The 19,938-nt window shown below is 32.5% G+C and overlaps 1 protein-coding gene across 1 annotated transcript; it reads left to right on the top strand.

Moving 5' to 3' along the window:
- Positions 1-18,467: 18,467 nt before the first annotated feature.
- LOC105789770 (precursor of CEP5) lies at positions 18,468-18,994 on the top strand. The gene has a single exon (XM_012617129.2). The coding sequence runs from the start codon at positions 18,572-18,574 to the stop codon at positions 18,854-18,856; it is 285 nt and encodes a 94-aa protein (XP_012472583.1). The 5' UTR covers positions 18,468-18,571; the 3' UTR covers positions 18,857-18,994.
- The last annotated feature ends 944 nt before the right edge of the window (positions 18,995-19,938 follow it).

Genomic DNA, 19,938 nt, shown 5'->3' with positions numbered 1-19,938 from the left:
CCTATATATATAGATTCCACAAAATTGAGCTTCAAAATGGTTAAAATACTACCGAATCGATAACAGGATAGTGTGGTCTTCTCAACAATCCGCATGACACATTCCGCAAGTTAGCAATCTACAGAAAAAGGGAAAACAATGGGGTAAGCATTTCAAATGCTTGGTAAGTTCATAGGCATTAAGCAACAACCTACCTCAATTTACAACTTAATTCGATAAAATTCTAGCTTTTTAAGTTTGCCTAAACATGGTAACCACTTATCAAGAAGGTGAGTATCAACATATATCGCATCATATAGTAATTCAAGCATATAACATTTTCATTCACTTATATTCAACATTTAGTCAATTCAATATTAATTTCATATCATTTTCCATCTATTTATCAACAATACATCCAATTTCAATTTAATGTTAATCACTACTATTTCATTTCCTTATTTTAATTGAATTAATTGATTTGTCACATTTCCATATCGGCCCTTTGGGCTCGTATAATAGATTTGCATGACCTTTCACATACTATCGATATTCGTATATTATAATATGTATTTGTATCATCAAATCATAATATCAACGCAATTCGACGATCATTTATCCAATTTACATGTTATATCTTTATTAACTTGACTTGGACTCGAACGAATACACGGATACACCAATTTGGCACTTAATGCCTCATCGGAAAATTCTAAAGTAAATAGTTTGTAACACCCCAAACCCGGTCTAGACGTTATGACTAGATCTTGAAGGTTACATCGACCTTGTTTACTTTATTTAAGCATTGTTTGCTCTTGTATAAACAATTTTGCAAAACTCGCTTTACTATCTTATTTTCAGAAAACTTTACTATTGTTAAGTGAGAGTCTTCTAAAACATTCATCATCTATTATTTTTGTTGATTTTAAAAAAGACATATTGTTAACTTATTTAACTTTCAGAAAACTCAATTTGCTTATTTTAATTTGCAACAGAAAAATTCATGATTTTATCAACATTGATAATAAACTGTGTGACTAGTTTAGTTAACAAAAAAAAATCTTGCACTTTAATCAAACTAATTTAACAAAACCCATCAAGAGTTCAAAACTATTAATAAAGTCCCAAAACCAATAATAAAGTCTCAAAACTACAAACAGTTCATGTTTTAAAATCAAGACAAACCTTAAAATAAAAACTCGTTTGTTCATGGGAATCTGACTCAAAATTTCCGAACGTCGCCTAATCCTAGTCCTAAGGATTACATGAGAAGATAAAAGAATAGGGTGAGCTAAAATCCCAGCGTGTGTCTGGTAAGCTATAAAAGTAACATATTTTAATGACATTCTTAATGCATTTTTTGGATGATTAATTATGTAAATTAGTGAATTTGATGTTCCTAATCCCTTAAATTCATGTTTCTATACTTAGGAGAGCATTTGGGAGCGAAAGAGCAAAACATGAGCCAAAGTTAGACGAATAGAGTTGTTTCCAGGATCCACACAGTCTAGGCACTTCCACACGGGCTGGCCACACACCCATGTGCCAGCCTGTGTCGGTATCACACCATGTTTCCCAAACACGCGAAAAAACCCAATTTTTAGGCTTTCTGAGCATTCTAAAATGTATAAATATCAATTAGAAGAAGATCTAAGCGGGCATTTGGAGAAGATTGAAGAAAAGACTCGAAGAACGCCATTGGATTCAACTCAGAAGCAGATCTCCTTCAAGATTGAAGATCTCCATTTAATTTCATTCAAAGTTTTATTAAGTTTCTTTATGTCTTGTTGTTATCCTAATTTTGAGATGCTTTCATTCCAGATTATGAACTAAATTCCCTAGACACCTAAGGAAGATGAAACCTATGATGAATCTTATTATTTCATTTATGATTTACAAGAAAAATACTTGATTCTTGTTATCAATTATGTATGCTTATTTCGTGTTTTAATATTTTCAGGATATTAATTCATGTTTAATGTGCTTATTTCAGTGGGGCAAAAGTCTCTGTTTAAGAGTAGATCTAGCATAATTGGGTGGAGTTGTATGCAATTCTAGAAATAGGACGACATAAATCTACTGAATTAGAATCAAATCTAATAGAGGAATCCATAGATCGAGTTAATGTGATAATAGGGGTTTTAATTAGAAAGGGATTTCAATTAATCAACTTAGAGTCAATTGTTCTTAGTCTCGAAAGAGATATTAACATAATTTAGGGATCTCTACGGATCAATGCACAAATGAGTAAATTGTTTAATTCAGATTCATAATAATAGGTGAAGTTTAGGTGGATTCTTTCCTGGGTATTGACTATCTCATTGAGTATCTTCGATTATTTTCCAATTTCATTATCTATTGCGTTCGTAGTTTAGTTAGATTAGTAAATTTAGATTAACAATAATCACTCCAATTTGTCGGCTAAATAATAGAAAATTGGTAATTACTAGTACTTTTAGTCCTCGTAGATACGATATTCCCTACTCACCGTAACTATACTATTGTTCGATAGATGTGTTTGCCTTTGTCGTAATTTTAGTTAGTTTAATGACCATCAGTGTCCCCAAAATATAGCAGATAGTCAAATAATGCATAAACAAAACATATCAGAGTAGAAATATGAAAACAATTATTGAAAGTATTTATTGCAGCGGACATTACTGCTTAGAACTACGAAAAATTATACAAACAAAAATAATGAGCACTAAAGATTTGTTTATATAGTTCAATTTTTCTACATTTACGGAGCTTAGCTCAATGAATAATTACGTTATCTTTAATCCACAATACAACAACTAAATCACACATTATCACTCCCCAAATATGAAGATCTCACATTTGTATCTAAAAATTAGAAGACTCATTTCTAAATTCTCTTCTTGAGAACTCAAGCAGTAAACACTCAATGTTTATAAATCAGTTTACAGTTACTCACAAATCAGTTCATCAATTGAATAGATACAAGTGCCCTCAATATGCTCTCATACATAATCTAAACAAGCCTCAAATCATATATCAACTCTGACTTACTAACATAGAATCTAAGTGGATACAAAACAACTCCTTAAAAATAGCAATTACAACATAAACATTCAAAGTATAATAATATCTTCTAAAAATCAACATATTCACTAGTTCAAAGATTTTGCTTTATTAAATTACCAACTCAAGTATGATAAGTAACTTCACTGTTTCAGTGACAGTTTACAATGAGCACTGCTGAGTGCCACTCAGCTCACCTAGCCTCTACAATCAATTTTCATTTTCTTAAACTCCTCATCTTCAACATTTAGCATTCAAGTAATCATTCCACTACCTATTTAGTTGAAATCTGAAAGCTTGCAACTACCATTAAACAATGGAGTTACAACAAAAACCATAGGACAGATGTGTTTTTCACTATAATTTGTCGACCAAAAGAGTTCAAAGCTTGCACAATAGCCGTCGGTAATATAATAATACTGTTTAAATAAGCATTTGCAAGTGGAGAAGTACAGGAGAAGCCCTTAACCTTTTGGATGCATTTGGGCGGTGGGGGGAAGTCAAATATTTGTTATCTCTAGGGAATTAATAGGGTTTACAAATCAATGAAATTACCTTCTATCCTTACTTAAATCAAACCATAAAGTGATCATTTCAGCACCATGAAAGGTCATATTAGATATGTGTGATACTAAGAGCTAAACAAAGTGGGGAGATTTTAAAGAACACTTCGAAAGATATGAAAAATATATATGGGAAGATATTGTGTTCTTTTTTTGTTTTTTGCCAATAGAAAAGATAGCCTTTTAAGGGAGGCAAATAATACATTTGGTGGGACATGGAGAAGAATAATTGTAAGAGAAGAAATAGAATATTTCCTCATCTTTGAATAAAAAAAAGTTAATTAAGAAAAGAGGATCTTTTAATAAAATTTCTTCAAACAATCCATCATTGTCCATTGATGCCACACCAAGCACTAATCACTTAGTTTTAAAGGGTTGTAGCTGATTCATCTCCATATTATAAATACCAGGGGATTGAAAGCAAAAAAAACTCACTTCATTCTTTCCTAGCTTTCTCATTCTATAATTTACAACAGCCATTCAAGTTTATTGATTTTTTACTTATGGAATTCAGTCCCATGCATATATTTGCTGTCTTTCTTCTAATTGCCTCTCATTTTGCTCTCTTAGTTCAGGGAAGACTGCTAAAATCACTGACCAAAGATGATTCAAAGCAAGTATTCCCACTCCCTACACCAACTAAAAGCTTTAGTGACTCGGTTGAAGGTTACAAAGAGGATTTTCGACCCACTACTCCAGGGAACAGCCCTGGCAGTGGACATTCTTTTGCAGAAGATGATGAAGATACTGTTGAACAAAAACCAGGTAGCTTTAGCCTGCAAGGAAATGACAAGTATTCAATTGCAGGAGCAAAAGATGATGATCAAGTTATTGAAAGCAAACCACCAAGCAATAGCACGAAGGGCAATGGTGAGCATTCAATTGCAGGGCACAGCCCTGGAGTTGGTCATGCTTATCCGAACCAAAATTCTGAAAAACTGAACCAAATGCAAAAACTTCCATGAAAATCCCCCCACGAAAGTTCTAATGGTTATATATATACATGGTTTGAAGTTTATATATACCACTATGTCATGTAATGTACATAACTCTTTGCAATGTTCTCTTTCCTTTATGCATCTTAATAAAATTGTTTCTGATTTATTTTAATGAACTGAAATCTCTTTCTTCGTCAAGTGGTCCTGAGTATGATGGGAATCATCAAATAAAGTATAGATAAATAAATCTTTTTCCAATTGAGGCAACAAGAATCCTTAAAAACATGTAAAGGAAACTCAAAAAAAGTATGAAAGCTAATTGTTGGGAATTTATTTTTTATTTTTTGCTTACCAAAAAATATATTATTAAGGCAGACCATGACCCTTGAGTTTTATACTTTATGGACCAACTACCATCCAATTTAATGGCTATTTTCAGTTTAAGCTCGGCCTAACAGGCTTTAGAAACCCAATTTTAGGTAATCTTCGCATTCAGAAAAAGGCGCAGTGCCGAAAGCTCCTAAATGGTAGGAGATCAAATCAAAGTATATTCCACTAATTTTCATACTAATACCATTTAATTAATTAATATATACTAATTTATAATTGGGGTAATAAAAACAATGAGAAAGCTAAAAATTCTTATCAGCCAGAACACCTGCAAGTGGGTTCTTTAGCTTCTGAAAGCCTAGCTAGAGATCAATTCATTTTTTAAGAGCTACAAAGATACAAGAATGCTAGGGTTTCCAGTTGGAAAGCTGAATACGAGATTAATAACAAAATATTATTCTAAACTGAACGTGTCATCATGGTCAGATACTGGGGGCGGCTAACTTAATTAACTTTTTTTTTATTTTTGGTAGAATTAAGGTTCATTAATTAATTACATGTTTATATTTGATTTCCCCTTCATTAACCTTAACCATTTCATATTGTTGGTTGGAGTCTATATAGTCCACCCCAGAAAATATATATAATTAGGAGAATTTTAACTATAATATCACTCTGCGCATGTAACGAAGAGACAGAAAGGAGATTAAAATAAACAATGAACAGTTGCATGGCCCATGCAAACTACCGGTTGTCAGAAAGTTCTAAGTTGTGCGCGCATGTGCATAAAGATACAAGTATTTTAAGGCTTTTTATTTGACCTGCTAATGAGAATAATTTTTGTAAACATGAGATTTTGGTTGAAATGGTATTCTACCATGGGATGGTTCAAACCCTCAACTTGCTTTTCTTTATTACTGAATTATTAGCTGTTTCTTTCCGTAATTTGTCTGTTAAATGCTCAAATATTGAAAAAAGAAAAAAATGCATGTAAAAGAAAATGTTAGTCAAGTCAATTAGCCAATGAAATTCAAGGGTTTTCTTTTTTTCAATCAAAGAATGAATTTACCATTCACTAAAATAAAGATACAAAACAGGAATGGCCCAACAGGCTTTAGAAACCCAATTTTAGTTGATCACAGCATTGTGGTGAAAGCAAGAATCTCCAAACCACCAGGACATCAAATCAAAGCATATCGCACATTTTTATTCTCATGCTACTTAATATATACTAATTTCTATCTTTGGTAATCACATCTTGATTCAATTATAAAGAAAAAAATGTGAAAGCTTTAATCTTTTAAATTTTATAATTACTCCTTTCAATCAATATAATATGTTAAAAGAAATTAACTTCACCTGCTGCTGCAAATGGGGTTATAGCTTCTGACAACATAGCTAGAGATCAAAATTCATTTTTTTTTAAACCAACAAAGATGTAAAAGAGGAAGAATAGGCCTAGGATTTCCAGTTGGAAAGCTGAACACGAGATTACCAACAAAACATTATTCTAAACTTAATGTTTTAATGGTTTGAAACTGGGGGCGACAGCACTACGCCTTTACATCTCTATAATCTAGGTATTTAAATAAATTGCTTAGCTCTAATCAGATGTTCAGTAATTAATTACATTTACAGTAATTTAATTGCCCCTTCATTAACTTTAATAATCTCACATTGTTGGTTGGAGTAACTAGTCCACTCTAGAAAAGTATATTAGGCGATTTTTAACTGTAATATCACTATTTGCATGTTACGAGGAGACTGAAAGGAGATTAAATAAATAATGAACAGTTGCATGGCCCATGCAAACTACTGCTTGAAGAGTGTGATAATAAGTTCCTATGTTGTGCGCATGTGAATAAAGATATGAGTACACTACACCAAAACACGCTTTTAGCGGCGTCTTTAGGTTTGCTACTAAAACGCCGCTAAAGATCGATCATTAGTAGCGTTTTATGGAAAACGCCGCTGAGAATAAGAATTAGCGGCGTTTTATAGAAATCGCCGCAAAAAACCTAATCCGAACGACGTCGTTTGCCGAGCTTTCGGGGATTTAGCGGCGTTTCTAATAAAGCGCCGTTAATGCTCAGGGATTTAGCGGCGTTTTTGAGAAAGCGCCGCAAAAAGCCTAATCCCAACGACGTCGTTTTTCTGAGCTTTCGAGTGATTAGTGGCGTTTTTAATTAAGCGCCGCTAATTCTTAGGGATTTAGCGGCGTTTTCGAAAAAGCGCCACAAAAAACCTAAGTACAACGACAGCGTTTCTGACCTTTTCGGGAATTTAGCGGCATTTCTAGAGAAGCGCCGCTAATGCTCAGGGATTTAGCAGCGTTTTTGGAGTAGCACCGCAAAAAAAACTAAGCCCAACGTCGTCGTTTTCTGTGCTTTCAGGGATTTAGCGGCGTTTTTAGAAAAGCGTCGCTAATGCTCAGGGATTTAAAATAATTTAAAATATTTCTTAAAAATTGAAAAATTAAAAAACTATTATTTAAAATATTTTTAAAGTTTTTTGGATACATTACTGATTTTTTTAGTTTATATATTAAATAATTTCTTATATAATCGTAAAAGAAGTAATATTAAATTTAAAATATTAAATTAATTATCATTATAGTATATGGTTTAGAGTTTAAAGAGTATGTTAGGGTATGGATTTAGGGTTTGGGATTTAAGGTTTAGGGGTTAGGTATTATGCTTTAGGGGTTAAGGAGATTTAGGGGTTAGGGATTTGGGGTTTAGGGTTTGAACGGTAAGGTTAGAGTTTAAGTTTAGATTAAATAGTTTTTATTAATTTTTATATCAAATATGTTATTATATATTTCTAAAATAGATAATAAGAAATTTAATATATTTAAATTATGAGTATATAGTTTATATTATTTAAGAGATATATAATAGATAGATGATCACTTATGCATGTAGATTGATACATGTATCAAATACTTTTAAATATTACTTAATATTTTTAAATAATATTTATTTACATAAAATTTAAATAGTAAAATTATATAATAAAATTTTTAGGGTTATGCTTTAGGGTTAGGAGATTTAGGGTTTAGGTTTTTGCTTTAAGGGTTAAGGGGATTTAGGGTTATGGGTTAGGAATTTGGGAATTAGGGTTATTAATTTTTATATTAAATACTTTTAAATATTACTTAAAATTTTAATAATTATTTATGTAAAATTCAAATTAAATATACAAGAGATAAATAAATAAATAATAAAATTTATTCAAATTTTAGCAAATATTTATTGCATTTTATTTGTATGCTTTGTCAAAAAACGCAGAATTATCTTTAAACTGAAAAGCGTTGTTTCAAAGAAATATATTTGTATGCTTTTTATGAAAACACCAGAAAATTTACTTATATTTTAACAAAACGGCACCGTCTCTCTCTGTACATGAAATTTTAGTGGTCTTTTTTACTAAAACGCCGCAAATATGGATATAATATCCGCAAATACTTATAAATAAAGTGAATATTTAGTGGCGTTTCTATGAAAACGCCAAAATAATATTTGAAAATTGAATAAAACGGAGCCGTTTCATTGACGAGTTCATTGACCCTCAAAATTTGTAAGATTTGTGGCGCTTTCTTTAGCGCCGCTTCATGAAATGAAATTATAATGGCATATCTCCATCAACCCAATTTAACTTAAAAATAGAGCATAAATTTAAAATTGTAATACATTATTTGAATAATATCAATAATTTATAAATTCGAATGTTGATAAAATTTTAACTATACACTCTTTAAGATTTATAAAATTTATTAAATTTTAACAATTAAAATAATGTATTAAATATGTAACATATTTTTAAATAATATTATTGAAATAATATTAATAAAGTCATAACAATGTATTGCTTAAAAATAATGTGATATGAATGTATCAAATTCATAAATCTATTAAAAATTTGAAAACTTATAAACTTATTAATATATATTTTAAAAGTGAATAATTAGTGGCGTTTTCCTGAAAAAACGCCACACAATCTAAATATTAGTGATGTTTTGCCAATAAACGCTGCAGATAATATAATATAAATTGAACGAAACAGCGTCGTTTCATTGACGAATTAAATATTAGTGGCGTTTTTTCTCAAAACGCCGTAAAAGTTGTACAATTAGTGGCGTTTCCTTGTAAGCGCCGTAAAAGTTGGAATTGAAAACGGGGTCGTTTTAAACATGTATCAGTTTTGGACTAAATCCCCGCTCCCAGCACCAAATCCCCAATCTGTCGAAATCCCTAATTCTTTTTTCTATCTGCGATTTCTTACATGCGATTCTTCAATTGGAAAGCTTCAGTGTTCCGTTGTTGAGTTTCTTGCAAACTTATAAGGATTATTTAGCTTCATTGTTTCGGTTTCTTGCTAACTTACATAACCCAGATAGAGAAGACGGAGAAGGTGGCCAGACATTCGGATTCTCGTCGTCGGGGAATCAGTATTTAAGGTTCGATTTCCCAATTCTGCGCATTTAAACATTGGGTTTTCTTGTCTTTGTTAATTTTTTTGTTTGTTATTTGTTGATGACCCTGAAATGTCTTGAAATCGTCTTCTCTGTGTATAGGGTTTTCGACCGTTTCATTTTTCTTCATCGTCGCGAAGGTACACTATAGCTTTCACTTCTTTTATACTGGGAATGCTTTCATTGGTTTGGAGTAAATGTTATGTTGTTGGTGACGACGGTCTGAGTAAATGTTATGCTTTCATTTCTTTTCTGTTGTTGTCGATGAAATCATGTGCTTGTTTTTTTAGATGAAATTTTGCCCGTGTAATTTAGGTTTTATTTTATTAATTGATAAAAAAAGAAGTACTTACAAGTTTATGAATTCGATTTTAATTACGTTCGCAGGTAATGAATTCGATTTTAATGGATTTTTATGAGACTATGTTTCTCAAGATTTTAATGACAGATTCCTTCAATTTAGGTTTTGAGGTTCGTAAGAGTAGTATAAAATCTCAAAAAAGAAATTCAAAAAATCATTCAAGAAATCAAAAAAGAAATCATGAATTTAGGTTTTGGATTTTAATTGGTTTTTGCAGCTAAGATGGTACCTTCTATGCGTTTTTGCTGCTAAGATGGTACCGCTTCTATTGATTTCTGCTGCTAAATGGGAAATAGCTCATCCATACCATTTACTTTGTCATCATAATCTGGTTTGCACATTATGCATAATCTGGTTTTCCATATCATTTAAGCATATGAGTGTCTTTAAATCTTTATTTTTTAATTTAAGAATGTGAGTTAAAATATTATGTTGGGTTCTTATCTATTTTCTGGTTTGTATCTTAAATTATAATGTTCTAACTAAGACTCGTAATTGGATGTAAACTTATTCATAATCACATTTAGACTTTGCTTAAATCACAAATTGTACCTCATGTGTTCGGTTTTCTTTTACTTGGTAACAGTTCTTGTAGCTTAGAAAGGATTATGAACACAGAATTTTCCCTTTCTCTAGCATGTTTTTTCTGCAGCAGCTTCGTGCAAAAAACGCAATCATATAATTAATTGAAAAGAACTATGAGTTTTTTTAAAAACATAGGACTATGAGTTTTGATTTTTTATTTCACATATGAAAAGAACTAATGTTATAAACAATGGGGTACTTTTTATGTAAAATTTGAAGGTTTTATTTCACCAAAAGATTGCTATAAATAATTAATTTATTAAAGAGTATACCTTATAATTAATTTTTGTTATCATGTTATCATAAAAGATAAAATAAAATATAAAAATATGTTTTCTATTAAAATTGGCTATTAAAATAAAATGTTATTAGAGGATTATCATACCGTATGTTAAACTCATTTTCATATTGGCTATTGTGACTTAAGAGAATGTGAGATGCTAGATTGAAGCAAATATATTAGGCAATGAAATATTCTTAATAATAATATTATATTAAAATTATTATTAAATATTATTAATAATTATATTAGTAATGTTATTAAATTATATATTATTTTATTAAATTGTATTTAACAATAATTATGTAAAATATAATTAAATTATTTTTTATTAAAATATATTTAGCAATAATCTTATTAAAATTTAATAACAATTACGACACTTGTACATTACAAAACTTACATAACCTACATAACTTACATAACTTAAATATATTTAACAATAATCTTATTAAAATTTAATAACAATTACCGACACTTGTACATTACAAAACTTACATAACCTACATAACTTACATAACTTACAAAACTCACATAACTTAAATATCTTACACAACTTACATAACCTACATAATACATTTAACTTACATAACTTACATAACTTACATAATACATAATAACTTACAACTTACATAACATACATTACTTTGATAACTTACATAACTTACATAATACAAAACTTACATAACTTACTTAATACATAACTTACATAACTTATACACGTACATAACTTACATAATTTATACACGTACATAACTTACATACACGTACATAACTTATACCCTTGTAATTTCTGGTGAAAATCAGACTTCAAGATCTAAGAAATGGACCGGTCTTGGATGAATTTGTCAAGGGTAAGCGACGGTTATCGAAATGGAGTATAGACTTTTCTAAATTTTGCATTTCAATATGCAAGCCAAGAGAACATGATTCTTTGCCCGTGTAAGAAGTGTGTCAACACAAACTGGCATTATCGTGAAGTTGTATACGAGCATCTAATTGTTGATGGGTTTGAGCGGGTTATAAACAATGGTTATTTCATGGAGAATGCCCGCCTAGTACTTCCTCTTCAAGGATGGATGTAACTTACCCTGATACTGCTTCCCATCAGTCTGATAGAGGGGATGACATGGAAGGTATGTTGCGGGATGCATTTAATATGCACAATCATGGTGTCCAGTCGTTCCCAGCGGACTTTATGGCCTCTGATGATTGTAATATTGGTGGAAATGCTTTTACCGAACCGGGAAGTAGTGTATGTCATGAAGAGCCGAATGAAGAAGCGGCGAAATTCTACGCGCTACTTAATGACATGAACGAAGAACTATATGAGGGATCAAAATTTTCAAAAATGTCCTTCTGTGTTCGTCTTTTTCAATTAAAGTGTTTGGGAGGGTGGACCAGAAACTCGTTGACAATGCTGTTAGAGTTTTTGAGAGAAATGTTTCCGTTTGCAAAAATCCCTCAGTCATGCAAAGATATGAAGAAAATGATAAAATATTTAGGCCTTGGGTATAACAAAATCCATAGTTGCCCAAATGACTGCATGTTGTATTGGGGCGATCAGAGAAACCAACAGTGCTGTCATGTATGCGGCCACTCCCATTGGATAAGTAGAAACACAGAAGATGGGAACGACGATGAAAATGATGCACAGTCACAGAAGAAGCCAGTCAAGATTTTGCGGTATTTTTCGTTGATACCAAGGCTTCAAAGGCTTTTCATTTCGTCGAAGACAGCGGAGTCAATGGCGTGGCACCATGATGGACGAACCGATGATGGATTACTAAGGCATCCGGCAGATTCTTTAGGTTGGAAATCATTTGACAATAAATTTACAAGCTTCGTAAGCGATCCTAGGAGTGTGAGGCTTGGGCTAGCATCTGATAGATTTAATCCTTTCAAGATCATGAGCACTTCCTACAGTACTTGGCCAGTAGTGCTTGTTCCTTACAATCTGCCTCCGTGGATTTGCATGAAGCAATCTTCCCTTATCTTATCTATGATTATCCCTGGAGAGAAAGAGCCCGGGAATGATATCGACATTTATTTACAGCCACTTATTGAAGAGTTAAAACAATTGTGGGCTGGTGTCGAGACATACGATGTGCTGAGAAAGGAGAACTTTAATTTACGTGCAGCTTTGATGTGGACCATTAATGACTTTCTCGCTTATGCCAATTTATCCGGTTGGAGTACCAAAGGTCGTTATGCGTGTCCTTATTGTGCTGCACAAACATGTTCGCAATGGTTGTATAATGGGAAAAAGTTCTCTTACATGGGGCATCGTCGGTGGTTACCGGAAAATCATAGATTTAGATTTCAGAGTTCTGTATTTGACGGTACTGAAGAGTTCAGAGAAGCTCCTTCGCAGACCAGTAGCTCTGAAATCTTGTTCATGTTGGAAGACATGAATTTCATTTATGGGAAGATGAACCAACCGGCAAACACGCAAAGAAATAGAAGATCCAATGATGAAGCTGATGATGACTCTGATGAAGAGGACGATCCTAATGAGGCGGAGTTGTGAAAAAAAAGAAGTATTTTTTTTAGTTGCCTTATTGGGAGCATCACCTTCTACGACACAATCTTGATGTTATGCACATTGAGAAAAATGTCTGCGAGAACATTGTGGGTACAATTTTGAATGTCGAGGAAAATCAAAAGACAATCTTCAGAGTCGACTTGATTTAGTCCAAATGGGAATCCGACCTGATCTTCATCCCAATCCACTTCCGAATGGGAAATATCGGTTGCCGCCTTCTATTTTTTCAATGTCGAAACGAAAAACAAGTGTTCGCATAAAGGTTGAAGGATATAAAGGTTCCAGATGCGTATGCATCAAATATATCTCGATGTGTTAGTGTTAAAGATCAAGATTTTATTCGCTAAAATCACATGACTATCACATCTTGATGCAAGATTTATCGCCAAAGGGCTCTACGATGTTGTATGTCCAAGAAGGTGACGTCTTGTATAATTGAACTATCCAACATAATGAAAGCCATTTGTGGCAAAATTTTGGACGTTCAAGAACTTCAGAAGGTACAAGATCGAGCCGCTTTGGCTTTATGCAACATGGAGAAAATCTTCCCACCTTCCTTCTTCACCATTATGGTTCACTTGATAATCCATCTCCCGCACGAAGTAATTATTGGCGGACCCGTTTTCTATCGATGGATGTATCCCATAGAAAGGTGTTAATTAAAATTTTTAAAGTTTTCCTTCATTCACCTCTATGCCTTTAGTTTCAATAATTAAGAAATGTTGTATATTGTGTTTAGGTTTCTATCCAAATTAAAGTCTTACTGCCGCAACAAGCGATATCCAGAAGGATCGATTGCTGAAGGCTACTTGGCAGAAGAATGTATGACCTTCGCTCAAGATATTTGGAAGATGTTGAAACAAGGTTAAATGCACCAAATAGGAATGCTGGACTCACGGACCATAACTTAGCTGATACTTATTTGTTCCAAAGTTTTGGAGAACCAATCGGAAAAGTTGAAATTGCAGAATTAGATCATTTATTGTGGGTACAAGCACATCGATATGTTCTGTTTCACCACGAATCATTGGAACCTTTACGGAAGTAAGTTCTACAAATTTGATAAATATTTATCAAACTAATAACTATTTATCTTCTAACAAAGATCACATTTTTTTAACATAGTGAGTACAAACAAATATTGAGATCTCGTTCGTGCTCCCGAAGAACACAACATCGAGATATCAATAAGTTGTTTACAGAATCTTTTTATGAATGGTTAAGCCAAACGGTATGTAGTTCGAGCTTCCGCTTACAAATAATAATGTTTTCTCATAACATTTTTAATTACTTAGTTTACTTTCCATTCAATAGGTTTGGAATGGGAAGAACGTAAACGACGATGTTAAATGGCTCTCCTAAGGTCCAAATCGAGTGGTTAAAAGATATAGTGCGTTCCTCATTAACGGATTCAGATTTCATACAAAATATTACGAGAGGTTGAGGAGAACGCAAAATTGTGGAATAGTTGTCAATTCTGCAATTACAAGTTATGCTAGTGCTAGGGACAATAATCCTGTCGAGGGAAATGTGGAATATTTCAGACATCTTACTGACATAATTGAGTTGGATTACTACGGCAAATAGAAAGTTGTCTTATTTCGTGCTGATTGGGCCGATGTTAATACAGCTTATGGAATTAAGCAAGATCAATTTGGTTTTACAATGGTGAACTTTGACCAATTGATTCATACAGGACAACAACTGATAGATGAGCCATATGTATTCTCATCTCAAGTCAAACAAGTTTTTTACTCAAAAGATCCAACTGATGAGGGTTGGTACGTTGTACTCCGTAACATCCCTAGAAACTTTTTGACATGGGCAGTGGAAGTAGAGATAACATCGACGACAGATCAGTAACTTTGCCCTTTCCAGAACAAAACTTAAACGATAATATCCCTAGTACTAGTGCACAATTTCAATGGGTTCGTCAGGATACCGATGAAGATATTTACGAATAATGATGTAGTAAGATTTTACGATTGTTTAATTATATGTAATATTATAATTTAAATCTTGGTCTTATTATATATTTCAACTATTTTATATGTGCTATTATTGTTGTAATTAGTTATTAAGTTGTAAACTATTTTATGTGTATTGCAGATAAAATGCCTAGAAGAAAAATTCTAAGGGGAAGCATTGTTCAAAATGATCCAAACTCGACAGAAACAAATAGTACTGAACAACAGATAGCAATTGGATCTTCGAATGTTCCGATTACAGCTGAGGATCCTACAGAAGTTCAAAGTAATTTTACATTTAATTTACATGCGTGTTTCTGTTATAGTTGATTTATTTTTCAAATTCTTATATTATAATATACCATTTGTAGCTGAAAATGGTGGGACGCGTAGAGGTCAAGGACGTACGCTACTTAGAGAGTTATACGAGTTAGATCCAGTCGAGCGTGTCAAAGTTGGACGAAACAGTTTTGGTCAGCCTGTTGGATCAGAAGCTCGACTTCTAGCAGGATACATGGGCATTTTAGCACGAAATCCGAATATGTTGCCTACCAACTACGAGTCATGGCATCAAATGCCCGATAGCAACAAAAACCAAGCCCTCGATAATATTAAGGTAACAAAATGTTAATGTCATCTGTAATGCTTGGGAAATAGTTTCATTTATATTTACTTTATTAACTTGTGTTTTTTGTGTTTTGTAGGCGAGGTTTGCTTTAGAGGTCTCGGATGCTTATGTAAAGAAGGCATTGGGAAAAAGATGGAGAGACAACAAAAGTACTTTGAAGAAAAATTATTATAAGATAAAAACAACCCTCGATGAGGAATTGCAAAATGTCCCACCGGGTATGTTGAGGTACCAATGGGAAGATGCGGTTAGATTTTGGCATTCGAAGAAAGGCGAGTTATGACGTACTTCCAAACTATTGTAATTATTTTGGTTTATAGTATTTTCTATTTACGTACTAAAAAATTTCATAACGTAGGATCGTGAACAAGTTGGAAAAAGCAGCAGGCAGAAACAAAAATTCACCCACACAGCCGGGTCGAGAAGTTTTGCATGTGTAGCTGAGGCGGAGGTATTTTTAATTTTTTTAATATTGTCGAATATGTATAACTTTCTATTAAATAATATTTATACTACTATATTGTAGGAACTGTCGTCCGGTCAAAAAGTTGGACGCCTTCAACTTTTTGAAATTACACATAGGAAGAAAGATGGATCTCCCATGACTCAAGTCGGTGAAATAATGGTACGTTTACTTAATACGATTTGACTTATTTTAGTTATTTATAGTGTTTATTTTCTAATGGTTTAATTCATTGCTTGTAATGCGACTATTGTTATGTTGCATATGTTTTTCAATATATAATATTGCGTTCCTAACTATGTGATATATTTTTTAGGAAAAACTAAAGGATAAAAAGGCGGAGTACGAAGCGATTGCTTCAAGTGATAGTTCTGTTCATCTTGAAGACATTGATAATCAGATTATTACTGAAGTTTTAGGTCCTGAAAGGTATGGTCGGGTTCGATTTCAAGGATCTTTTGCTAGCCCAACTCAATATTTTGGATCCAGCTCCTACCAATACATGGCTTCGGGGAGTCAGGCTCAAGCTGAAGTTCAGAGGTTAAAAGACCAGATGGCTCAGATGCAAGCGACCACAGTTGAGGTTCAAAGGAAATATGAAGAACTCCAGCTACAACTTAAAGCAGAGGCGGAAGCGAGGGAAGCGGAGGCTACAGCGAGAGAAGCAGAGCAGAGCAAAAAGTACGACGAACTCCAGCAGCAGCTTCAGATTATGATGAAGATGTTTCTGTCGCAACTTCCGCCTTCATAGTGTATGACATAAATATTTTTATCATTTTAACAATTAACACTTTTTGCAAAAATAATATGAATTCGCTTTTATTTATTGATGTTAATATTATTTTATTCGTGTAATTTGAAATATTATATAAATTTATTGCTTTTGGCTGGTTTAGTTCTGGTTGCTTTTGATTTGTTGCTACAGGAGGGCCGAAAAAATGAAAAATTTATTATAAAAAAATCCCAAAAATAGTGGCGTTTTTGTATAAAAGTGCCGCTAAAGAACATGTTCTTTAGCGGCGCTTAGAAAAAAACGCCGCTAAAGACCGTGTTCTTTAGCGGCTTAGAAAAAAACGCCGCTAAAGACCGTGTTCTTTAGCGGCTTAGAAAAAAACGCCGCTAAAGACCATGTTCTTTAGCGGCGCTTAGAAATAAACGCCGTTAAAGAACATGTTCTTTAGAGGCGCTTAGAAAAAAATGTCGCTAAAGATCATGTTCTTTAGCGGCGTTTTCTTCTAAGCGCCACTAAAGAATACGGTCTTTAGCGGCGTTTTTTTCTTAGCGCCGCTAAAGAACATGTTCTTTAGCGGCGTTTTTGTTTGTAAACACTGCAAATGTTTGCGACGTTTTCGTTAGCGGCCTTTTTTGCGGCGCTTGTGGAAGCGCCGCAAATAACTTTAGTGGCGCTAGAAAGCGCCGCTAAATGCCTAAAAAAACGCCGCTAAAAACCTGTTTTGGTGTAGTGGTATTTTAAGTTTTTATTTTTTATATAATTAAGATATAATTTATGTTAATTTTACAATTGATGAATTTTTTTGGTGTTTGTATTATTTTTCACAACAATATAATTTTATGATTTAAATATAGTACATATATATAGATAAATTTTATTTGGAAGAATATTTGATGCATGGTCGATGTATAAGTTTCATACATCATCGCTTAATAATAATATAATACATCATCATTAGTGTAAAACAAAAATTATTGAAGGGTTTAAAATATATATAAATAACTCTATTTATAAAATAAATATTAATTATGATTATTAAACATGAAAAATACAAAAACATCATATTTGAAATCCAAAACTCAAAATCCAAACCCGAAATTTGGAATCAAAAATCAAAAATGAAACCTCAAACCCTATACCCGAAACAAAAAGAAAAAATTAAAATTTATATTCAATTATGTTAAATAAAGTTAATATAGTATTTATTTTAAGTCCTTCAATATGTTTGATTTTACTCCAATGAAGATTAGTTATTGTATTATTAGCTAATGGTATGTGAAACCTATGCACTGCATCATATATTAATCATTTTAATTTTATTGAAGTATATAAATTCTATGAGAAAGTAACATGGCTGAAACCTTAAACTTGGAACTCACAATTCATTTATCACTAAACTAATAACTAGTTGCCACCTTCTTTATTTATTATTGTATTATTAGTTTTCTTTTTCGTAATTCCCACATAACATAAATTATGTTGAAATACTGTTGACAACTTGCTCTCCCAAGCTTTGAAATCTTCTATAAATAGCAATATGGGGAAGTGGTTCATAGGCAGAGTTGCTAGTCTAGTGTCTTCGTCCCTAGTTTTCGATATATCAAGCAAGTTTTTTTAAGCTATTGCTTGGCTATATCTTCTCTCCCTTTAGATCATATATAGATTCACAAAACAATTCAAATTATGGCACAAAACAAGCAACTCTCCTTTCTTGTTCTCCTTTTGCTTGTTTCCTTCCTGCAAATTCAGTGCATTGTAGGAAGGCCTTTGATATTGGATCAGAAGGAAACAGGGACTGAAGGCAATAAAGCTGTTGTTGCCAACACGCAGTCTCTAGCTCCACCTTCACCACCAACACCGAGTGTGGTTGTCGGAGCAACTGAAACCCCGCCACCCAAAAATGCAAACGATTTCAGGCCTACAGCTCCTGGCCACAGTCCGGGAGTTGGCCATTCCCTTCAAAACTAGGTTAAAAAACGAAGTGTTTCATCACCATCGTGCATGGTGACAGTAGAAGAGTTCATCCTGGTTAGGTTTCTCTATTATTTGACATGTGTTTGGTTTCAATTTCAGTTTGAGGTAAATTAGGTTTGAGTGTTGTTTGGAAATGGGAAATTGATCATTTGTACTTTGTCTGTTAAATGCTCAAATCTAGAAAAAAAAAAATGTATGCAAAATATTGTTAGTGAAGTCAATTAGGCAATGAAATTCAAGGGTTTTTTCAAGCTCAACTGCATGATTCAAAAGATCGACGAATGAGTGATAGTGGTATAAGTTCATTTTCCAATAAATTAATTTATTCTCATTCTCTGTAATATTAAAAGAGTCATATATGACTAAATTTCCACATAAATAATATTTATTATTTAAAAATTGTCATTTATCAGTTTAATAAAATTATAATTTAAAAGTTTGTATGATTTTGAAAATAAAATATTTTACTTGTGCAAAAAAAAATCTTGTAATCTTTTAAACCCTAAATTTATTTGATTCATTTCAATAATGTAAATATAAAATTAATTTATTTAAAAATAGAAAATTTAATTTATCCACTGCAATAAAGAAACATCACAAATACTTTACTCGTTTTCTGTTCTAAAATGGGAAATAACACTTATTTAGCATAAAGTTTATGTTTAATCGACCTTCATTAAGTAGCTAGTTAACTGAGTCAAAATCCATGAATCAAATATTAGTATATACATTCAATACAATGTGCAATAATCTGCTATGCTATCAGCATATATTATATGATCTCAAGCAAATATCAGATATGAATGTGACCATTTTGTGACCTAAAGATCCACTCCTCGACCTAGGGGTTAGAGAAAAGAATTATCAACTTGGTTATATAATTGAAGACAGCCGCAGTTCAAAATTCTTAATTTTTTTTTAATATCTCGCATAATTTTTTTATACAATGTTTAAAACTATTTATAATTCCTTCTCAACTATTAAATAAGAAGATAAATATGCTTCAGTGCATTCGAACCTACCTCCTCATGCACTGACAATAACGCTGATGCTCAGTTGGCCTCTTGCATCAAGTT

The sequence above is a fragment of the Gossypium raimondii genome, chromosome 2, assembly GCF_025698545.1.
Source record: "Gossypium raimondii isolate GPD5lz chromosome 2, ASM2569854v1, whole genome shotgun sequence".
Classification (NCBI taxonomy): domain Eukaryota; kingdom Viridiplantae; phylum Streptophyta; class Magnoliopsida; order Malvales; family Malvaceae; genus Gossypium; species Gossypium raimondii.
This window is presented reverse-complemented; position numbering and strand designations above follow the sequence as displayed.